This window comes from Euleptes europaea, chromosome 3 (assembly GCF_029931775.1).
Source record: "Euleptes europaea isolate rEulEur1 chromosome 3, rEulEur1.hap1, whole genome shotgun sequence".
Lineage (NCBI taxonomy): Eukaryota > Metazoa > Chordata > Lepidosauria > Squamata > Sphaerodactylidae > Euleptes > Euleptes europaea.
In genome coordinates, this window is record NC_079314.1 from 206,204 (window position 1) to 230,590 (window position 24,387).

General features: G+C 49.2%; 1 protein-coding gene across 1 annotated transcript; it reads right to left on the bottom strand.

Annotated features, from left to right (window-relative positions):
* Positions 1-693: 693 nt before the first annotated feature.
* On the bottom strand, positions 694-22,555 carry LOC130475794 (urokinase plasminogen activator surface receptor-like). Its single transcript, XM_056847657.1, has 7 exons — positions 22,537-22,555; positions 15,373-15,492; positions 6,885-7,019; positions 4,681-4,821; positions 3,623-3,766; positions 2,047-2,184; positions 694-896 (listed from the first exon to the last, which is right to left on the bottom strand). Exons 1-7 carry the CDS (start codon positions 22,553-22,555, stop codon positions 694-696), a joined length of 900 nt encoding a protein of 299 aa, XP_056703635.1.
* Positions 22,556-24,387: the final 1,832 nt, after the last annotated feature.

Sequence of the window (24,387 nt, forward strand, 5' to 3'; positions counted from 1 at the left end):
AAGTGACACACACATGCGTCAGCGCGGATGCGCGACCCAAAAGTCTCCCACAGGAGGAGAGGGGGGACCTGGCAGCCCTACACAGAGTCCACCTTTCAAAGAGGCCATTTTCTCCAGGTGAACTGATCTTTGTCACCTAGAGATCAGTTGTAATAACAGGAGATCTCCAGCCGCCACCAGGAGGTTGGCAACTCAGCCAGGCCCCATCTGGCAGTTGGAAACCCCACTGCTCTGTTCTAGAGCCAAAATGAAGAAAAAATATGCCATTTTGAGCTGTTGGATTTTGTGGCACTTTCAATGTCTCCCAGTTCAAGGTCTCTGCATTGTGGTCATTTTGCATAAGTAGCCAAAGTTACCACCCCCAATTTCATTGTATATAATAGATAATAGACTTCAAGTAGTCAGAATTGCCCCCTGCTGGAGAGGAAGTATTTGCAGAAAGAACAGGGTTTGTTTGGTGTTGTTTTGCAGAGAACTTCCATGCACCTTACTCATTCACCGCATGCGTGGGCATGTTTTAGTGCAACCAGTTTGAGAGCAGAGAGAGAGAGAGAGAGAGATCTTTAAGTCAAACACCACCACCAATTCAGCTATTCCAACTGCAGATTCCAGAAATGTCCAGATCCTATTTAAAACACACTGTAGATCACCAGCCGCAGATATTTCGTGGAGGGCTCATCCAGCCTCATCCAGCTATTTCCAAGCCATCAATGCCAATGCCAAGGCAAGAGCCACCATTCCCAGAAGCCTCTCTGGCGCTGAAGGGCCCCCTGCTCGGTTGCAGAAAGAAGTCTTGCAACATTCTGCAAAGGATTCTGTCCAGGTCAGCAGGGAATAGTAACCGCTGCACATGGTCTCCGTGCCACAGCCCTTCTGGATGGTTATACTTCGGTTCTCTGGAAAAGGTTAAAGAGAATCTTAAAGATGGGTGTGGGGGGAGGGGAGCATCCAAAACACAACATCCTGGCCTTTTATGCATGGCTGTTTCCCTCGTGTCACCCCTCCAACGAATTCAGGTCTTTGGGTTGATTATGCATGCCATATCTGGCCGTCAGAGGTCACCTCGCTCTCCCCCTGCGTTTCTGCGCATATTGTCCGTGTGTTCAAATTTGTGATAAAACGGGTCCCTGAAAACGCGGGCAAAACACAGGGAAATGCTGGGGGAGAGCAAGGCGACCTCTGACAGTCGGAAGCGGCCATGCAAAATCAAATCAAAAACTGAAGTCGTCGCAGGGGTGACGGCGAGGGAAACAGCCACGCATAAAAGGCCCCTGAAATCTGTAGCACGTTTTACACAGCGGCACTAGAGGGCGCTGTGAACCAACTACTGGGGAATTTCCTTTCCAGAAAGACGGAGTTTGTGAAATGGAACAGCTCCAAGATGCTTCACTGTCCTTAGATGGGGGCTTCCCTATAAAAAGAGAGCAGAGCTGGCCATCAGCTGACAATTTCATTTCCAACACAAAACCAGAAGTGAGTTTCAAGGAGCCCAAATGATCTCTGAAAGATCCCACCTCACCCTTAGCTTTCATGCAATACTTGACTCAGGTTTGTTCCTGTCTACCAACCATATTGGGTATTTACTTTGGCGTCTTCTTTGGGGGGGAGGGGTCGTCTTTTTGTTGGCTGTGTGATCCGGATGATTAAGGATCCCACAGCCACTGAAATGACATCGTAGTGCTTCACAGCTAATCAAGTTTGTGATAATATTGCTAGCACAGAGACTGATTGAAAACCGTAAAACCTGGAGAAACTCATGCAGAGGCTCAGCGGGCAGCCTCCTCTGTGGATGGCTACCTTGGGCTCACTGGGAATGTTTAGTTACCAAATTTATTTCACATAGCTCACTGATAGTTCTCTGAAGAACACATTTCTGCGTTCACCGTAGTTGTTCAATAGTTGTGTGGAAAGTGAATTTCAACATCCGCAACTTGGCTGATCATTGCAAAATTCCCCCCTTCTGCACAACTCTCTGAGGGAGAAGAGCCCTGCCTTCCACTCACCCTACCAAGCAGCCTCCCTGCCTGCCTCAAATCCCCTCCTTACCTCGGTTCATGACATGCACACATCGATCCATGACCCCTGTACAGTCCAAGGGCTGCAGTTTGTTCCGGGCACACTCCCCTAGCCCTGCATCCCGGCAGGTATAGCACTGCAAGCCGTTGGGATCTCCAGCAGGGATGTCTGTGGAGGGGAAAGACAGAGACTCTGCAGGAGTCTTGAGGCTCAAGGAGATACTGTGATTCCTAATGGCAAGAGCAGGAGGAAGCGGGAGCAGTGGAAGAACAGCCAAGGGCCAGCAGGGATGGGACCTCTGGGTTTTCTCCTAAGCTGCAAAAAGTGGGTTTGAACTCTCAATGAGTGTCCTGCCTTCGCCGGGATCCCAAAATTGCACTTCAGTGCTGAAATTTAAAAACCAAGATGCAAAGGAAAATATTAAATTGGGCACACCAACTACAGCAATGCTGATTACACCCCTTTGGGAGGGTGGTGGGTGGATGGGGCAATATTTAGAAAATATGATCCAATCAAAAACATTCCTGCCGGCCACATTAGTTCAACTCACTTTCAACTCATTCCACTGCAAGAATAGAGAAGAGTGCAGGTTGTTATTGCTGAGGGGGGTTGTTTCTCTGATCGTACTCGAGTGACCCTTTAACACAAAGTTTTCAGACCCAGTGAGAGTATCACCAATTTGCTATAGATGGGTTGATGTTGCAACCCAGTCTCCGCTTTGGGTCTCTCATACCCCTCCCATTCAATCTCAATGCCCAGAGAAAATTCCTGGTGGATTGTGCCCTAAATTGCCCTAATTCACTAGCTTCAGGGTTTGCTCCCACAAACAGCTAGTCTGGACAGGTTCTGTAGGCCAGGGGTGGGGAACGTCAGGCCCGGGGGCTGTATAAGGCCCGCGAAATCATTTGGTCTGGCCCTTCGTGGGTTCTGGCAGATCTCTAGCTCAGAAGGATCTAAGACTGGTGATCTGCCCCCTCCCGCTGACAGGAAAAGCCTCTATTCAAGGCGGATGTGAGTTTGTTTTGCCGAGAAAAGGAACCTTTTCCCCCCCTTGCAGAAGAGTCGTTCGCTATGGAGCTGCTAGGACCGCCCAAGAAACTGCTAACCCTTTCCCACCTGGGCCATGGAGAAATGTATTCCCTCTGTACTACAAGAGGGCTGGGGCAGAATTGGTGACAATGGAGAGGTTAAAGGAGGAAGGCCAGAATGGGGTGAGTTTTTAGCCAGTGTGTCCTAATTTCACCCCTGCAGGCAGAGGTAGCAGGAGCCGGCTGAAGAATCCGGCCCCAGCCATGCAAAGCAGGAGCAACTCCAGCGTGCGGCTGGACGGCTATGCCTGGCAGGTGCAATAGACCATCCTGTGCCACCAGGTGGGCGAGTGCACCACCGGTTGGACTCCTGCCTGCTTGCCCATGCCGGGGGGGGGTCATCTGGGGCAGCTGCCTGCTTGGGGCTTAGTTGGCGAATTTTTAAGTTGATAATTTTGTATGGCCCACAAATGATGTTATAAATATCCAAATGGCCCTTGGCTGAAAAAAGGTTCCCCACCCCTGCTGTAGGCACACCGTTATTATCAGTTTTGAAACACCGTTATTATCAGCATTACCTTGGAAAGTCCCATTGTTACAGTTGGAGCCACGGCAGACTTTTTGATCAACGAAAGCAAAATGGCTCCCGGTCTGGTAGGCCACTTGCAAGTCATGAAGGGAATCGGCTCCACACCCCTTGATGATGGGTTCTAATCCTTCACCTGAAAAGAGGTACCGTTGCTGATGTTTACAACCCTGGCCAATGGTCCTATGCTCTGTTCTAATATATACAGCAAAAAAGATTGCACGGGGCCACATGCACCCCCAATATCGGCTAAACACAAATCCAGAAAACGCAGGGGAAACCCGCGGAAACGTGTGGGGAGAGCAAGGCGACCTCTGACGATCAGAAAATGCAAGCATAATCAAAAGCAAAGCCCTGAAGTAGTCGGCGGGGTGACTGTGAGGAAACAGCCCTGCATAAAAGGCCTAAGTCCTCTTCCAACAGATGCTTCATTTCACTAGAAAACTGTATTTGTTACTTTATTAAATATATACCAGTACTACAGCATCTCCAGAGTTTTGGGAGGGGTTTAGCACTGTAATTCTTGAATTCTTACTTCACTGTCTCGTGGGATCGCAAACGGCGATTGTGCCGAAGTTTTGCAACTACAGAGGTAAATCTGCAGTTATAAATACATGTTACCACCCTTTTGTGCAAAACTTAAACTAGACTGGATCAGAGATTCAAAACCCAGTGAGAGGATATTTAAATTGTTGTAATATTGTAGAATGTATAATGAAATGTCTAATTTGATGTCCAGGTAATGTTTTGTAATTACTCTTCTATTTGGGTGCCTGAAAGAAGGTTGGTCAGAAGAGAAATGGATCTACTAATGAACTAATCTATAGAAGCTCAAGATTCCCAGTTTTGATGTTGCTGATACTTATCTGGATTGCAAAAAGTGCTATTGTGAACGGTTCCTGGGCTGTGGCTGCGGTCCTTTTACCAGCACCTATTGGCTGGTACCTGAGCCATCACTTGTCATGACTGACATCTCCCTTCGACACCACAGCTGTGTGTGGACTGCTGAATCATCTCACTCGATAAAATTAATATCCACTTCTGTAGTACCTGGCAGGAAGTGCTGAGATATTTGCACACATGTGTCCATTGTCCCAAAGCATGGCTGCGAGGGAGCATTCGGGCCACATTCGGCTGCACTCCCGATACAACTCTGACACTCCACACCGTTTTTTGACCCTTCAGTGCTGGCTACAGAGAAACATGGGGGAAGGGGCAGGAGAGAGAGAAGGAGATCATCAGATTACATTACTGAGACTATAGTTGCTAATTTTGAACCCCTAACTAATCTTTTTGCAGGTTTTTGCCTAACTCTATTTTTTTGGAAATAGAAGCTCCCATCTTTGTGAGCTTGAAAAAAAACACCTCTCTGGTAATATAAGGCAGTGTGGTGTAATGGTGAGATTATCAGACTAGGATTTGGGAGACCCAGGTTCAAATCTCCACTCAGCCATGGAAGTTCACCAGGTGACCTTAGGCCAGTCACACACACTCAGCCTAACCTACCTCACAGGGTTGCTGTGAGGATAAAATGGAGGAGAGGAGAATGGTGTTGTGAGCCACACTGGGTCCCCAGAAAGGCAGGATATAAGCAAAGTAACGTGAGGAAAGAAACATTTTGGCTCTCACTCTCTCTCTGTTTACCTTGACAACTCTTTTTTGGCAGTTTGACTGAATCCAAGACATTTTTGTGTCTGAGGTGGAAAATCCACACTCGCCATTTCTCTGGTCTTGGGCTAACCCTAACCCTTCATTCCAGTAGTGTTTGTGCCACAGAAGGAGGTTGGAAATCACTAAGCTAAACACTCAGGGTTGGATCCAGCAGATCCCAGAGGTACTTTCTTCTGGCAGAAGGAGTCTTCCCTGACGGGAGGAAAATCTTGTGAACTTGACCCCATTGTCATGTATCTCTCAGAGACCATTGCCTGAGGCGGACGCTTCAAGTTGCCTCATGGTTCACATTTTTGGGGTACTCTCAACCCCAACAAGGTGTTGGTTTTGACCTACATGGCTTGGGACCAGAGTATGTGAAGGACCGTCTTCTCCCATATGTTCCTGCCTGGGAATTAAAATCACAGAGAGAGGCCTTCCTGACTGTCCCATTGACCAAAAAAGATTCTTTGGTGGGAACATGAAAGAGGGCCTTTTCAGTGGCAGCCCCACGATTGTGGAACAACCTTCCCAGGGAGGCGTGCTTGACCCCCTCACTTCCAACCTTCAGGAGGCAGCTGAAGACTGTTTTATTTATGACTGCATTTGATTAAAGCAGTCCTAAACTGTGATTTTAAATTTTGGTTTTGTGTATTGTTATATAATCTATTTTATTCATATTGTAAGCTGCCTTAAGCTCCATAAGAAAGAAAGGTGGCTAATAAATGTTTTAACAAGAAGAAGAGTTGGTTTTTATACCCCGTTTTTCTCTACCAAAAAGCTGCTTACAGCTGCTCACAATCACCTTCCCTTTTTCTCCCCACAACAGACACCTTGTGAGGTAGGTGGGGCTGAGAGAGTTCAGAGAGAACTGTGACTAGTCCAAGGTCACCCAGCAGACTTCATGTGGAGGAGTGGGGAAACCAAACCAGTTTGCCAGATTAGAGTCCACCTCTTATGTGGAGGAGTGGGGAAGTAAACCTGGTTCTCCAGATTAGAGTCCACCATTGTCGTCATGAGACGGCAAGAGTCACTGGAAAAGACAGTCATGCTAGGAAAAGTTGAGGGCAGCAGGAAAAGAGGAAGACCCAACAAGAGATGGATTGACTTAATAAAGGAAGCCACAGCCTTCAATTTGCAAGATCTGAGCAAGGCTGTCAAAGATAGGACATTTTGGAGGACTTTCATTCATAGGGTCACCATGAGTCGGAAGCAACTTGAGGGCACTTAACACACACACATTCTTAACCACTACACCACGCTAGCTTTATTATTACAATAAATAAATAAATAAAAGTGACGGCGCCTAAGATTTCTTTCATTATCATGTAAGGGATTGACTCAGCATATGATGTCATTCTGATGTTTTAGTCCTTTCCCAAATGATTAAATTTGCTGGCCCCCTCTGCCTTTAGCACAGACTGGACTTAGATTTGTGGTTATGGGGGAGCTAACCTAGCATGACCCCCAAGATTTCTTTCCTACACAGTCTTACAGTCACTTCACACCCCATGAGCGTATAGGCAGAGTTCAGATCTGTCTTGCCTCTGTGGTCTTGCCCCTTTGCTGTCTATGTTCTCACCTGCTGCTTTCTCCTTACATACCATGATGTTCTGCAGGTACGCAGAGATCTGTGGAGCAACAGTGCATCCTCCGGAACAAGAAACCTTTATACCCTCCAGGATAGCGACGGCAGTAGTTTGAACTACCGCAACCCTGTTTCACTGTGTCTGCATCCACTACAAAGAGAAGTCAGAGCAATTAGGGGAAGGAAGCATTTGATAACAGTGAAAAGGGGACTGCTAGCATCCCCTTTAGATAAGCAAGCGCGTACTCTACCCAAGACTTTTTGTTAAGTTTTGCATCACCTGCTAGCTAAAGCTACTTGCTTTAGCCTTTGACAGCTGGTGGCTACTAGCTAGCGCTCTCGTTCCATCTGCTTCAGTGTGGGTCAGAAACAGCTTAGCCACTGGATGTAGGGTTGCCATTGCCAACCTCCAGGTACTGTCTGGAGAAAATATGCACAAGTACTACAGGGATAATTATGGAAGTATAGTACTAAGCTCAAACAAAAAGATACAATAATACTCAAGCAAACTATGCAAACTGTCCCGAGACGGGCCCAGGGGCAGCCCGCCTGGGACTACAGGACCCTATCAGTCCCAGGGGTACACAAGGAAAAGGGAGACCCAGGGAGGGAACCAAGGGGAATCAAGGGGCCGAAACCTTACCTGCTTCTCTTTTCTCCCCCACAGACGCTGCAGCAGGAGACGGAGCAGCCGGGGAGGAGGACGGGAGCAGAGGGGCTGGAGGGGCAGGGAAAGACGGCGGGCCCCTCAGAGAGGGAGAGAGGGGCCGAGGGGCGGGAGCCGGCGTCCACCTGGCAGGCAGCCGCGAGGGACTCGGTCGCCCGGCCGCCCCCCCGGCCGCGGGCCTCCCCGCGGCCCAGCTGACAAGCGGGTGGGCGCGGCCCGGGCGAGGGAGCAGCGTTCTCACGCCGCCCGGCTCCGGCGATTGTTTCCCCGCCCCCGAGAAACCGGCTGGGAGGGGGCGCGGGCGGAGCAGTGCGGCCCTGGCCGGGAGGCGGGGCTGCAGGGGAGAGGCAGACTCCCAAGGGGGAGGAGCCCAGAGCCCTCATTAGGACTCAAGGGGGCGGAGCCGGGGGGGAGGAAAGGGCAGAGCCTGGCCTTTATAAAGGCCATTGGAGCGGAGGCCGAGGAGGAGAGCGGTCAGAGTGCCTGCGGCAGGCTGAGAGCGGCGGGACTCTGGCTACGTCAGGGGGAGAGGGTGACTCGGACTCTCCCTCTGACTGGTCTGAGGCCGAGGAGGCTCCTTGGGCTCAGCCAGTGCGGGCGACAGAGGAGAGAAGGCCCCAGGACCCTGCACCCCCAGCCCCTACAGTGGTGGAGAATGTGGGCATAGGGGGAGGGGCCAAGCGACCCCCTCCTCGAATCCCAGCTGCCGCGGGGTGGCGGCCAAGCCGGCCTCTCATACGGCCACCCGTATTGACACTCCCCGCCTGCCCAACGACATCCATGGAACCGGCCGAAAAGACCACGCCTCCTGCGATGGATTTCAGCCAATTTAGCCAGTGGATGCTGGAACAGCAGGGAAGGATGATGAAGGAAATGTGGCAACAACAACAAGACGCTCAACACCGGTTAGTACGAGAAATGTCGCTACAGCACCAAGAAGCTCAAGCCAGTTTAGTACGAGACGTGTGTAAAACGTTGGAAAGTGCTAGAGGGGGGCTGGGGGATGGATCAGGGGGCAGCAACCCACGGGTGCCTCCTATCCCCCTCTCAAAATTAGGCCCCGATGATGATATAGACGGCTACCTAGAGGCCTTTGAACGCACAGCCGAAGCCTCGGGTTGGCCCAAGGATCGCTGGTCGTTCATTATCGGGCCCCATTTGACCGGACCAGCTCAAATTGCCTTGAGATCCCTCCCCAAAGCCGATAGTGCTGATTATGGGAAGTTAAAGGCGGCTGTTTTGGCTAGATACGCAATATCTGAGGAAACCTATCGCCAGAGGTTTCGGCAGATGGCCTGGAAGAAGGGGGAACCACCCAGGGCCTTTGTGACGGCCTTAAAAGACATGGCTGATCGGTGGTTGCAACCGGAAGTTCTGAATAGTCACGCGGTGGTAGAACGCGTGGTCTTGGAGCAACTGGTACGAGTGGTGCCCCATCGGGCCCAGGAATGGCTGATCTGCAACAAACCCAAGACGTTGGAGGAAGCAATGACACTACTGGATAACGTTTGTGCACTGGACACGAGGGGCGAGCCTCATAAAGGGGAGTATCGAGCACCAAGCGGTATGGTAACCCGGGGAGGACGGGCTCGCCTCCTCCCGCGGTTAGCGCCCGGCGGGGGCCCCCGATTCCGGGGACCTCTACCACAGGGCAGCTCCAGCCCAGGAAATGCCCCGATAGAGGGGCCTCGAACGGGCCCGAAGAAAGAAGGAAACAACCCCGAGCCCACCAGCAAAGGGCCCTGCTTTACATGTGGCCAATGGGGTCATTTCCGTCGCGAGTGCCCGCTGATGGAGTGTGACCTCGGCTGGGAGCAGACCATGCAGGCCGACGCCTGGGGTAAACGCCCTGATCCGCTACTGGTCACGTTACAACTGGATCACACTCCCGTCCAAGCCCTAGTTGATAGCGGATCTTCCATTTCCATGATCCTCACCTCATTGTTACCTCCAGATGTGCCTGTTGAGCGCATAGCATCCGTTGCCTGTTTTCATCAACACGTGGAGCAACTACCAGTGGTGAAAGTGCGGGTTCAGTGGGAACGGCAGGATTTCGAGATCCTTATGGCGCGGGTACAACAGCTGCCCTACCAAGCCTTAATCGGGCGGGACGCTCCGTGTTTCCAAGAGATGATGCGGCGACTCTTACCGACGACTCCAAATGAAACTCACTTGGGGGAAGAAGACGGCGCGATACCGGGAACCTCGGCACAGCCCCTAAGAGACCGCTCAGGGGCAGACGGGGAAGATCCGCACGCGACCTGGACAGGAAACCCCGAGTTCGGTAGACTACAGCAACAGGACCCCTCCTTGGAGGCTATGAGAGGTATGGTCGCTGTAAAAGAGGGACGGGTTCTAGATGAGCGGAGAGCACGTCGGTGGCCCCAGATAGTGCAGAAGCAGGGTTTGTGGTATAGGGTGGTGAGGGACACCGAAGGAGAGCGGTATCAACTCCTCATACCCAAAGATTACCAAGATAGGTTACTGAAGTTAAGTCATGATCATTCTTGGTCGGGGCACCAAGGAGTAAAGAACACATTAATAAGGCTCCAAGAAAAGTTCTTTTGGCCCGCCATTTCGCGGGACGTGAAGTCCTTTTGCCGTTCCTGTCCCGAGTGTCAATGGTATACCCATAGGGCACCCCCAAGAGCTCCACTACACCCTTTGCCCCTGATCACTACCCCGTTCGATAGGGTAGCAATGGATTTTGTAGGACCCCTTCCCCGGACCCCCCGGGGCAACAGGTTCATCCTAGTAATCGTGGATTATGCCACCCGGTTCCCCGAAGCAATTCCCCTCCGGAATATGCAAGCAGCTGGGGTATGTAGGGTGTTAGTACAATTATTTGCACGGGTGGGATTACCCAGGGAATTGATATCGGACCGGGGGACCGCCTTTACGGGCACCGTCACGAGACAGTTGTGCCAGACGCTAGGGGTACAGCAAATCTTCACGTCTGTGGCCCACCCACAGACCGATGGGCTGGTCGAGCGATTCAACCAAACCCTGAAGACCATTCTACGAAAAGTTGCTAGCGAGCGCCCGAACCAGTGGGACCTGATGGTCGACCCCATTCTGTTCGCAGTGCGAGAGACCCCGCAGGCATCTACGGGGTATGCCCCCTTCGAACTACTGTACGGTAGACGGCCCAGGGGGATAATGGGTCTAGTAGAGACAGAATGGAAGGGTGAGTCCAGTACGGGAGAGGGGAGCGAGCCTTCCGAATATGTCCAGCAACTAAAGATGCGACTGACCCTGGCTAGGGAAGTCGCCGCCCGTAACCTCCTACAAGCCCAGGAGGACCAAAAAGCCTACTACGATAGGAAGGCCCGTGAACGAACAATTGCGGTGGGAAGTAAAGTACTCGTAAAGGCCCGCATTTTCGGGGCGAGTGAGGGAGATCCCTGGCGAGGCCCCTTTGAAGTGACCCAAGTACTAGGCCCCTGCACTTACGAAGTACGGTGTGGGTCTCGAGGGCGGCAGAAAAAACAGATCCACATAAATGACTTGAAAGAGTGGGTCGAACGGAGGGCCCCAGAGAACACATGTCATCTTGGGGCAGAACCCCTGGAGTTGTTGGAAGGCGAAGTACCGTGGGCTGACGCGGCCAACACAACCCGCAGACCCCGTATTGGGGACACCTTGTCACCCGAGCAGAAAATCCAGGTACAGAGCCTCCTCCGGCGATGTCCTCCAGTATTTGACAAGGACCCCGGTCGGATAAATTGGGTTGAACACACCATCCGGACCCCGGAGGGGAAAGTGGCTCGAACCCCGTGGCGGCCCGTACCCCGAAAGTTATGGGAAGTCGTGGAAAACGAGATCTCCAAGATGCTCAGCATGGGTATCATAGAACCATCGCGGAGCGCATGGAGAAGTCCGATCGTCTTGGTCCCCAAACCGGATGGGTCCGTACGGTTTTGTGTTGATTACCGGGAAGTAAACAAACTGGCCGAGTTTGACGCCTATCCCATGCCTCGCACCGACATACTGGTGGAACAACTAGGACACGCCAAGTTCATTACAGCTCTAGATCTAACAAAGGGGTACTGGCAGATACCCATGCGAGCAGAGGATAGGGAAAAAACGGCGTTCGCCAGCCCCTCCGGTCTATACCAATTCCGAGTGATGCCGTTCGGGCTCCATGGGGCAGCGGCCACCTTCCAGCGTATGGTGGATACGGTATTAGCCCATTGCCGAAGTTATACGTTGTCCTATATCGACGATATAGTTATCTTCAGTCCTGACTGGGACTCACATCTCCAGCACTTAGAGGCCGTCTTACGGGCGCTCCATGCTGCGGGACTCAAAGCCAATCCCGCCAAAAGTCACATAGGCTTCAAGGAGCTGCGGTACTTGGGTTACCTAGTGGGGAATGGCCAACTCCGGCCTGTGCCCGACAAAGTAACAACCTTAGAAGCCGCTCCATGCCCAAGGACTAAAAAACAGCTCCGGCGGTTCTTGGGGATCGTCGGTTTTTACAGCCGGTTCATCCCGCACTTTGCAAGTCGAGCCGCTCCCCTGACGGATTGCCTCTCAAAGCACGAGCCAAACCAGCTCCGGTGGACCAAGGCCCGGATAACCGCGTTTGAGGATTTGAAACGGGCTTTATCCCGACGGCCGGTTCTTAAAAGCCCCGACTTTGATAGGCCGTTCAAGGTACATACGGACGCCTCGGATGTAGGACTCGGGGCAGTGTTGCTACAGGAACATAACGGCCAAGACCATCCCCTCTTGTACTTGAGTCGAAAGTTGCAAGGGGCGGAAAAACGGTATGCCACAGTGGAAAAAGAGGCCCTAGCCGTCAAATGGGCTGTGGGGGCTCTTCAATTTTATCTTACCCACAACCCCTTCGTGCTGGTAACTGACCATGCGCCTTTGCAATGGATGGCGACGATGAAAAACCACAACGCTAGGGTACTCCAGTGGTATATCTCATTGCTGCCGTTCCAATTCACTATTCAGCACAACCCGGGAAAGAAGCACCTCCTGGCCGATTATATGTCGCGAGTCTTTGACCACGAGGCGACGGACCCGACGAACACTCTCAGGGGAGGGGTGTGTCCCGAGACGGGCCCAGGGGCAGCCCGCCTGGGACTACAGGACCCTATCAGTCCCAGGGGTACACAAGGAAAAGGGAGACCCAGGGAGGGAACCAAGGGGAATCAAGGGGCCGAAACCTTACCTGCTTCTCTTTTCTCCCCCACAGACGCTGCAGCAGGAGACGGAGCAGCCGGGGAGGAGGACGGGAGCAGAGGGGCTGGAGGGGCAGGGAAAGACGGCGGGCCCCTCAGAGAGGGAGAGAGGGGCCGAGGGGCGGGAGCCGGCGTCCACCTGGCAGGCAGCCGCGAGGGACTCGGTCGCCCGGCCGCCCCCCCGGCCGCGGGCCTCCCCGCGGCCCAGCTGACAAGCGGGCGGGCGCAGCCCGGGCGAGGGAGCAGCGTTCTCACGCCGCCCGGCTCCGGCGATTGTTTCCCCGCCCCCGAGAAACCGGCTGGGAGGGGGCGGGGCGGAGCAGTGCGGCCCTGGCCGGGAGGCGGGGCTGCAGGGGACAGGCAGACTCCCAAGGGGGAGGAGCCCAGAGCCCTCATTAGGACTCAAGGGGGCGGAGCCGGGGGGGAGGAAAGGGCAGAGCCTGGCCTTTATAAAGGCCATTGGAGCGGAGGCCGAGGAGGAGAGCGGTCAGAGTGCCTGCGGCAGGCTGAGAGCGGCGGGACTCTGGCTACGTCAGGGGGAGAGGGTGACTCGGACTCTCCCTCTGACTGGTCTGAGGCCGAGGAGGCTCCTTGGGCTCAGCCAGTGCGGGCGACAGAGGAGAGAAGGCCCCAGGACCCTGCACCCCCAGCCCCTACACAAACATATATTGTAAAAGACGTGTAACATCTACAAACAAGTGAAAACAACTATAAATATATATACAAGTGAGATCAAAGTAGAAAGTCTTTTTTTCTTTTTTCAAGGTAAGTGAATGTCTTATCTTAAGGTTGTTTTCAACACGAGGAAAGCTGGATGAGGATGGAATAGTAACACGGTCCGGATGCTCTTCAAGCGTTTTCACTGCTATAGCCATTTTGAGCAGCCTTTTGGCGCAGCAAGACTGAATACCTATTTCTGTATCAGATTGCTACTATTGCATCTACAAAGAATAATTATACAATATTTATGAAGACTTCAGCTGATGAAGCTGCAGTTTTGCAGTGAAAACGCTTGAAGAGCATCCAGACCGCGTTACTGTTCCATCCTCTTCCAGCTTTCCTCGTGTTGAAAACAACCTTAAGATAAGACATTCACTTACCTTGAAAAAAGAAAAAAAGACTTTCTACTTTGATCTCACTTGTATATATATTTAAAGTTGTTTTCACTTGTTTGTAGATGTTACACGTCTTTTACAATATATGTTTGCATAGTTTGCTTGAGTATTATTGTATCTTTTTGTTTGTGATTAGTACTATACTTCCAAAAAAACCTCCAGGTACTAGCTGGAGATCTCATGCTATTAAAACTGATCTCCAGCTGATAGAAATCAGTTCACCTGGAGAAAACGGGCGCTTTGGAAGGTGGATTCTATGGCATTATACCCCACTGAAGTCCCTCCCCAAACCCCACCCTTCTTGGGCTCCGCCCCAAAAATCTCCAGGTATTTCTCAACCTGGAGCTGGCAACCTTAACTGGAAGGTAAGTAACAAAGGAGAAAGAATTCTGGAAACTGTGTACCTGGCCGGCAAGGAAGGGATTCCAAAATCATGCTTTGTTGGGGAAAATCGATGCTGCTTTAGGGAGTATTTGCCTGGCTTTAATTTCACTCTTTTGCACTACACAGTATAATAAAATCCTGCAATGAACATACAATCCAGGCCACACTCTCTAAAATGACACTGGCCACCAAGCATGTTCCTTTTATATAGGTAAGTAATTAATTGACAGACTTGAATGCATGAGAACCCAGAGCTCTGCCATAACCCTGCCAAGCTAAATTGACTCGGTCTTCACGTAAGCTGCGAGGAGAGGCTGTTCTTTAAAAATTCTGTTCACCTCAATCAAAATAGCTGCTACTTGGCTGGGGGCGGGGGGGGGGGAGAGAGAGAAGCTGCCGCACATGTGGAAGAAGGAGGTTTGCACGAGCAATGGAAGTTTTAAAAATGAGGTCTGAATCAGGCATTTCCAGAGCAACAAGGGCAGAAATGACACAGGAAAGGCTTTGCTGGATTAGATGTAGGGCTGCCAACTCTGGGTTGGAAAATTCTTGGGGACGGAGGAGCCTTCAGGAGAGCTTGGGGTTCAGGAAGGGAAAGGGCCTCCTCACGGCCACCCTCCAAAGCAGCCATTTTCTCCAGGGCTGTGGTCTGGAGATCTGCTGTAATTCCAGGAGACTTTCGGGCCACACCTGGGGTTCGACAACCCTCAGACTAAGGTCTGTCTCACCAAGGGCTGTGTTTCCAGCACCCCACATGCCGGGAATCTCATGCCCCCCACCAAATTGTGAGTTCGGACCATCCGGTGTTCTGCCTGTCACCCCTTTCTCCTAGGGTTGCCCACCTCCAGGTGGTGGCTGGAGATCTCCCGCTATTACAACTGATCTCCAGGTGACAGAGATCAGTTCACCTGGCCTTATATCCCATTGAAGTCCCTCCCCTCCCCAAACTCCACCTTCCTCAGGCTCCACCCCCCAAAACTCCAGGTTTTTCCCCATCTGGCGTTGGCAACCCTACTTTCTCCCCAGGGTTTGATCACTGGGCATCTTGTGCCAGAGTGCTGGAAAAGGGACCCGGCTGAGAAACCACCTGGCCACGCCACGCCATGCCAAGGCCCGCCCACGCCACCGTGCGGCATCCCTTACATCCGGTGTACCACTTGATCTCCACGGAGCAGGAGTCTTGGCCGGGCCGGCACACTTCCACTTCCTCCTCCGAGCAGCGGCCTCCCCTGGTCAAGCATTTGTGGCACTTCAGGCCGCCGGCTGGAGAAAGAGACCCCGGCAAGCGTCAGCTCCCTGCCCCAAGGGATCCTCTGCTGCAGAGGGGCCAGGAAGCCCTGCCTTTGGCCCGGGAAGCCCCTGGCACTGACCGGCTGGGCTGCCAAGGCAGGCAGAAGAGGCCCGGGCTGCCCCTGGCCGAGGGGCCCCGATGTCAGAGCAGTGCAGGGAGGGAGGCAGGCCTAGGAGAAGTCTACGTCGAGGGCAGGAGTCTCCACCGTGGGGCCCAGAGGCACCATGGCGCCCAGCAACACTTTCCCTGGCACCCACCAAGTGTGCCCGAAAGTGGGTGGTGCTTCTGCCCAGCAAGGCTTCTGATTGGCCCGTGGAGATCTGATTGGCTGTGCATATTTTTTTAAAGAATTGCTTTGCAGCCGCCGCCACCATTGTGCAAAGATCATCACTTAGGGTTGCCAACCTCCAGGCACTCTCAACAAACACAGTACCTATGCTGAAAATAACGAGGTTGTGAAAACAGCAGCACGAAGGCTCACAATAATGTAAATATTGTATGAATTACTAATGAAAATAATTGTTGAAGAGCTTGGCAATATAATTTTTGACAATATAATTAGGAACAAAAAAGAAAAAGCATTGCTTCATGCATATAATCAATTCAACACAAAGTAAGTACACCCAAAGCAAAATACATGTACACGGGCGAATTGCCCTCAAATGAGAAAAATGTTCCACTAACAAGTGGTAAAGAGTCTCTGTGGTGTACTTGATATATCAAGAAGAAGGTGATGAAGGAAGCCGAGAAGCCGAGACGACACCTCCGGTTTGGTATTCGTTTCGCATGTGCTTCTTCAGTCGGATGTTGCCATCATGTGAAAACTCTCTAGGCAAAATAAAGGCTTATATAACATAAAATCCATTGCTAAATATTTTCTGATATCTAGAAAACAGAATGTTCTTACCATATGTCTTACAATTGACCCAGGGGGTTCATAGACCACAGGTTCTCATGTCCTTCAGTGAGGTAACAGATCATGAGATAATGTCAGGGTATGACTTTTAATTTTTAGGTTTAGATAATCTCAACAAACACAGTACCTATGCTGAAAATAACGAGGTTGTGAAAACAGCAGTACGAAGGCTCACAATAATGTAAATATTGTATGAATTACTAATGAAAATAATTGTTGAAGACCATGGCTCAGAAATTTACTATGTTTAGCTACTCTAATTCAGATAAGGAGCGCATTTTTAAAAAATTACCTAAAAAATCTAACCAAGGCAAAGTACTGACTAAAGATATGTCTAAAGTTTGGAATGCATTGAAACGAAATGTCAGGGCAGAATCGCATGCTATAACTCTGTCTCAATACATTGAAAATGAGATTATACCGAGAGGTTTACGTATGCAGAAACCTCCTGCATTATACAAATTGGATAAGGAATTCAATGATAAATGGGTTTCCATTTTAAATAAATGTTCAGTTGACTTAATGATGTTAATAATAGAACGCTCTCTTAAAGAAGCGGAAACGTCTAAGGAAGAAGCAGAACAGTTCAAAATGGAGTTTAAATCTACCCTCTCCGAGGAGGCGTATGTGTGAGGGCCATCTGGTTAGCAATTAAATCAATTAGAACAGGATTTGGAAAAATATGCAGCAGATATTGAGGGCTATAAAAGTCGCAAATTTCAAAGGGACCGTGATGATTATTCCAACAATAGAATCTATTTTTGGCACGGGCAGGGACAACGAACTAGAAGTTTTAGAAGTAAGGGCGGAGCTAGGGCTGCCGACACAGAAGCCTCCTCCTCGGAAGGAGGTAACTCTAGCATCTCCAGTGGGGGCTCTTTTGGTTCCTCTTACCATCTTCGATCCGGGAGACGGGATTTTTCCTACGACCCGAGGCCACCAAGACGCCCAAGGCGCCAACAACAGTACCAACAAACTTAGTATTAAATATTTCATCCAGAGCCCTAACGTCAGATGAACTACGTGTCTTGAATTTAGGTCTTGGTTTCGTCCCTACCCCGCGCTATTCAGCATTTCAAACCCGTGTAGATTTATTTAAATTTTTCCGTACCATTAAATTAAAAGAATTTTTCCAGGGCCAGACTTCTGCCATAAGAAACTTTAGACCTAAATCTTCTTTTCTTCCTAAAAATTCCAGCCATTTCATTAATACCTTCTCCGCTGTAGTCCTTAGAGACGTGGCAAAATTGGAAAAAAGGAAGGCGTGGAGAAATCTTCAACAATCCAATTTATCACAAACTGACCAAGGCTTATTACAGTCTTTAGCTAATGATCCCCACATTACTATCCACGAAGCTGACAAGGGCTGTGCGGTGGTTATTATGGACACAGAAAAATATGAGTCTGAAAATCTCAGACAACTTAATGACGGCCAATACTATAATAAAATATCTAAGGACCCTTCTAATAAAATAACTAAAATTATACAAACTGTATTATATGAAGGTTTGTCTTTAAATTACATAGATAAATCCACTATGGATTTTCTATTGGTACAATTTCCTAAAGTGCCTCATTTTTACTCTTTACCTAAAATCCATAAATCACTGAACAACCCCCCAGGTAGACCCATTATTTCAGCTTGCAGTAGTCTGCTTGAACCCGTTTCTAAATACGTTGACTCATTTTTGCAGCCTCTTAGCATCCTCACGCCTTCCTATATTAAGGACACCGGTGATTTTATTTGGAAAATAGAGAAGCAGAAGATCCCTGAACAAGCAGTTTTTACAACATTGGATGTTGCGGCTTTGTATACCAACATCCCATTAGATGCCGCAAGGAACATCATCCAGGACAACTTAGATTCCAGAAACAATCCGCACCCTCCCACTCATTTTATTCTTTCACTTATTGATATATTATTTGAGAACAATTTTTTTCGCTATCGGGACCAATTTTTTCTACAAAAACAAGGCGTGGCTATGGGCTCCGTGTGCACCCCTGCCATAGCCAACTTATATATGGCTGATTTTGAAAGTAAGTTTCTTTTTTGCAATACGTTCTTTCAATCACATGTCTTATTTTATTTTAGATTTATTGATGATTTATTTTTTGTCCTGGATTCTGTCAACACCTTTTCCGAATTGAACAGGTGGATCAACTCTTTGGACAGTCATCTTAAATTTTCTGGATGTTCTGACCCACAATCTATCGACTTCCTTGACATCACGGTCTTTAGGACCCAGACGGGTCAGATTGCAGTCAAACCATTTAAAAAAGCTACAGATTGTGGCGCAGGGTTACATTTTGAATCACACCACCCTCTTCATTTGCGTAGAAACTTACCTTTCAGCCAATTTTAAGGCTCAAACGCAATTCTACTTTTCATCAGGATTACATACAAACCACATCTGCATTATGTGCCCAACTGAGAAATAGGGGTTACAATGACCAGGTCTTAAATGCAGCCTATACTAAAGCAGAACTAAAAACTAGAGAGTCACTATTTCTGTCGGAGCAAACAAAGAGCAGTACCACTAGGATCGTTTCATCCCTAGAATTTAATCATCTTACTAATGATATCAAAAGGATAATCAACAAGCATTGGCACATTCTGCACACCGTTCCAGGTTGCCAAGAATTTCCGCTCTTTGGCTTGAGAAAAACAAACTCCCTAAGAGACCAATTAATACAAACAAGTGCTACTCCGGTACAACAGGAAGTTACTTTCGGCCATTTTAAGTGTGGCTCCTGTACCTTTTGCCCGTTAAGCCTACAAGTTAAGGAAGTCAGCTCTACAGCATTTAAATTTAAATATAAATTAAGACATTTTAGTAACTGTGCATCATACAATGTGGTCTATGCGGTCACGTGCCCGTGTTCCTTAATTTATATTGGCTCAACCACACGCCAATTAAAACTTAGAATTGGCGAGCACAAGCGCGCTTACGTGCGAGGAATCTCGAAGCGCCATTAACAGAGCATTTTCTGAAAAAGAGACACTCAGAGAATGACATGCTCTTCTTTGCATTATGGAAATATAGACCCAAATCTTTTCATCATCAAAATGTAGCCCAGATTTTGCACAGGCAAGAAATGAAACTCATTTTTCTCTTTAAAACACTGACCCCTACTGGACATAACAGTGACTTTGATTTATCCTGCTTTTTGTAATGTGTAGCTTTAAGACCCTCAGAATGCCATGTATTCAATTCACCTGTATGTAATGAGCTGCTACTTTAAAAGTCATACCCTGACATTATCTCATGATCTGTTACCTCGCTGAAGGACATGAGAACCTGTGGTCTATGAACCCCCTGGGTCAATTGTAAGACATATGGTAAGAACATTCTGTTTTCTAGATATCAGAAAATATTTAGCAATGGATTTTATGTTATATAAGCCTTTATTTTGCCTAGAGAGTTTTCACATGATGGCAACATCCGACTGAAGAAGCACATGCGAAACGAATACCAAACCGGAGGTGTCGTCTCGGCTTCTCGGCTTCCTTCATCACCTTCTTCTTGATATATCAAGTACACCACAGAGACTCTTTACCACTTGTTAGTGGAACATTTTTCTCATTTGAGGGCAATTCGCCCGTGTACATGTATTTTGCTTTGGGTGTACTTACTTTGTGTTGAATTGATTATATGCATGAAGCAATGCTTTTTCTTTTTTGTTCCTAATTATATTGTCAAAAATTATATTGCCAAGCTCTTCAACAATTATTTTCATTAGTAATTCATACAATATTTACATTATTGTGAGCCTTCGTGCTGCTGTTTTCACAACCTCCAGGCACTAGCTCCTGCTATTACAACTGATCTCCAGGCGGCAGAGGTCAGTTCCCCTGGAGAAAATGGCCGCTTTGGCAATTGGACTCTATGGCATTGAAGTCCCTCCCCTCCTCAAACCCCGCCCTCCTCAGGCTCCGCCCCAAAAACCTCCCACCAGTGGTGAGGGGGGACCCGGCAACTCTATCACCACTGCGTGACTAAAGTAAGCGGTGGCAGCCATTTTGTGGCTGGCTCTGTGCCCTTCGGCAGCCATTTTGTAGAAGCCATTTCGTGGCTGCGCCCACCACCCTGCATCAGAATGCCAAAGGGGCCCAGAGGTTCAAAAGGTTGGGGGCTCCCGGCCTACGGAGACCATCCATGCGGCTCATGGATGGTCAGTCACCTATGGTCTGAAAGATGGGCACCAGGTACGAGGCGTACCCCAGATGGATATAGTCCTTCTCCCCCAAACCCATCCTAAGCAGGGTTACACCTTCCCACACCCGTGTTTTTAGAAGGGTGTAATTCTGCTTAGGATGGCACTGTAATTAAACTCAGACCTCCTCCACTTCAGTTCAACTAAGCGTGCCATCCTACGCCCCATCTCCAAAGGCCATAGGATGGTGAGCCCTGTGCCAGCATATCCCAACGGTACATTGAGTTTGGGAGGTCTTAGGTTAGGGCTGCCCATTTAGCTGTGTTTTAAGTGCCATTAAAATCTGTGGGACAATTCCGGTTCAATTCACTTCTTAAATAAAATTGACTGTACATAAATTTAACCAGGGGACGATCAAATGGTTTATGGTACCAACAAATGGTTTATGGTGCAAACTTTTGCATACTAGAAATTGGCACAATAGTAAACTTGTCTGAGTAAATAGTTTGCCAAGAACACCACCCACAGAAGCCTCAGAGAAATGTGGAGGGCTTCACAAGAAATCTTCCAAAGGGCCCGTGCGCAGCATTTACACACACTGTCACAGATACATCTAAAACTTACCCACAACAATGCCGAATGTCAGGAGCGCAAGAGACGCCTCAGTCCTCATAATAGCTTTGATATACAGACTTGGCTTGCTTCAGGAAGAAGGACCTCTCAGGGAGCTGACCCCAGAAATGCATATACCACTTCTGATTCCTTCAGGACAAGAAATTGCGAAGGATGTCAAGCTTGGGACAATGCTTTTTTTTTTTTTTTAATGTTTCAGATACCCAATTTGCCTTCTAATTCTCTCCCCCTAATAAGTCACGTTCCCATTTCCTACTGAGCCAACCGTGGCAAATAGTTAGCATTCAGCCAGCACCCGTCCACTTAAACGATTTAAATTAATACGCAATGGATAAAAACGGCTGAGCAGGGAGTCGGTGCCCCTGCCAGGACACTCACCTGTTGGGACTGTTGCTGCAGAAAGTCAAACAAACTCTTCTTGGCAAAGTTCCCCAGGAAAAATCCCAGAGCCGTCAGTCTAACACTCTGACCAAATTCAAGGCAAATGTTTTGCAGCAATCCCATCCAGGGGTTAATTGTGGCTTCCTTTTCTCCCCAGAAAACCATTGGTGAGATAACGACTCTTCCGTTCACTGGTTCTGTCTCAACTTCTGTATTTCTTCATGTATTTGTAGGCTTCGGGTTTGATGCAGTTCTTCTTTCTGGCATCCTTTTTACCTGCTTCAAATGTAATAAACCTCACACCCTTCCCCACCCACCTCAAATGATCAGCATTCATGGGTCGCAACCAGGATCGCCTCTGTTTTAAGAGGTCGGGCGGTCGAAGAAAGACACTAAAATAATTTCCGAAGCTTTATTGTATGAACACAGGTGACAGCAAAGGCAGAATCTCAGGAGGTTACCTCTCCCAAGCACATTTATAGTCCCCTAGATAAGCATGTACCAAGAGCCCCATGGCTCAGAGTGGTAAGCGGCAATACTGCAGTTGAAGCTCTGCTCACGACCTGAGTTCGATCCCAATGGTCGTCGTGTTCAAGTAGCCAACTGAAGGTTGACTGAGCCTTCCATCCTTCCGAGGTCGGTAAAATGCGTAACCCAGCTTGCTGGGGGTAAAGGGAAGATGACTGGGGAAGGCACTGGCAAACCACCCTGCAAACAAAGTCTGCCTTGGAAACATCGGGATGTGACGTAACCCCATGAGTCAGGAATGACCTGGTGCTTGCACAGGGGACTACCTTTACCTTTTAAATAAGCATGTGCAACTAGAACTTAAACATGGGGGTTTCCAGAGAAATTGATTTCTTAGGATCTTTTCTCTGCCATTGGCATGGGTTGATCCAGACCAGGTAGCTCTAGTTTCGATGTCACTTACCTTTGCAGTCACAGCGCATCCCACATATCCTAGGTGACCCTCACCATTCTAATGTGTCTCCACTCTGGTTCATTTTTACTTCCACTGCAGCACACTCGAGCTAATGGTTGCAAGCTCAGTCAGCAAGGCCAGGTGGTAAATCTTGGGGAAATCTTCTAAAACCTTTCCCTTTTTATAACTGCGTACTGTCATTAACTAGCCAAGAATACTCTGCCCCCCCCCGATCCAACCCCCCTCCTTCAAGTGGGATTAAAGTTTAAACAATTTGGGGGTGTGCTACAGTCACAACTGGTATTATGGAGCCCTTTTTGGAAATCCTGTCCCAACTTGCTACCATCTGAGTCTAGACCTTCTCCTGGAGTTGACAGCAAATCCCACGAATCTTGGCTTCTCCCTTCCCCATTCCTTCAGTTCTGTCACCAGGCGGAGACCCTCCCAAACCCACTGCCAACTCTGAACCCAGTGTGTTACGCCAAGATCCCTCCTGGATCTCTTGATCCCTGGGATTCCATGCAGCAAGAGATAGAGAGACCCATCCTGTATCAAACCAGTGAATCGTGATCAGACTGCACTCAATCAAGTACAACTCCTGGTGAGACAGCCAAGTTCCCTTGGGAAAACCGTCACGCCCCAGTCAGAAGCGAATTCTCTGGCTCTCTAGGAGCCCCCACGCCCAGACCAAAATGAAGGACTGGTATCTGCCACACAAGAGGGGAGGGGCTCTGGCTCAGTGGCAGAGCATCTGCTTGGAATGCAGAAGGTACCAGGCTCAATCCCCAGCACCTCCAGTTAAAAGGATCAGGTACAGTGATGTGAAACAGCTCTGTCCGAGACTCTGGAGAGCTGCTGCCCATCTAAGTAGACAATTGTAACGAGAGCCAGCATGGTGTAGTGGTCAAGAGTGGTGGTTTGGAGCGGTGGATCTGGAGGACAGGGTTTGATTCTCCACATGAGCAGCGGGATGCTAATCTGGTGTGAACTGGGTTGGTTTCCCCACTCCCACACGTGAAGCCAGCTGGGTGACCTTGGGCTAGGCACAGCTCTCTTGGAGAACACTCACCCCCACCTACCTCACAGGGTGTCTGTTGTGGGGAGGGGAAGGGAAGGTGATTGTAAGCCAGTTTGATTCTTTCTTAAGTGGTAGAGAAAGTCGACATATAAAAACCAGTTCTTCTTCTTCTTGATGGACCAATGGTCTGATTCAGCTTTGTGTGTGTTTGTGCCTTCAAGAACACAGCCCTCCACTCCTCTTGGGGATATCCTTCACCACACAGAGCATCTGCTTGGCATGCAAAGGTCCTACATACAATCCACAGCATCTCCAGTTAAAAGGATCAGGTATGAAGTGATGTGAAAGAGCTCTGCCTGAGATTCTGGAGACACTTGGGATACCCTTCACCAGGCAAACATGCCCAGTAACTTAACCAAGTCCTTAATCAGCAGGATAACTTCATCTCTTGCTCCATTATTATCCCCCTTTGATGTAACTCAGGTACCTCAAATTTCAGTTTCCCATCCACTGGCAAAAAAGGCCCCAATTTAAGGTATAAAAAAGACTTCTTTGGTCCCAAATATTTTGAGTAGGTTTTCTCCTGGAAACCTCTTCCACCACTGAAATGAGACTACACATGCTCTTCAGGGCAGGCAGGGTATCACCTAAATTCTCTCATTCTGCTTCCCTTTGCCTCCACGCCCTCTTTTCTCCCACACCTTCCCTTTTGCCCCACAGCTCCTACCCTGCCCTGTAACCGAGGAGAGATAGCACAGAGGAGAGATAGCACAGATCCTTGTGAATTCAACCGGAGGGCTTCTCCGTAACAAGTCTCTTTATTAACAAAGGCAGGATTACAC

What these genes read in the sequence shown, in the direction of transcription:
- LOC130475794 (XM_056847657.1), bottom strand. An exon ending in ATCTCAGCACTTCCTGCCAG is followed by an intron (nt 3,767 to 4,680) that starts GTACTACAGAAG and finishes ACCTCTTTTCAG; the next exon opens with GTGAAGGATTAGAACCCATC. An exon ending in TAACAATGGGACTTTCCAAG is followed by an intron (nt 2,185 to 3,622) that starts GTAATGCTGATA and finishes TCCCCTCCACAG; the next exon opens with ACATCCCTGCTGGAGATCCC.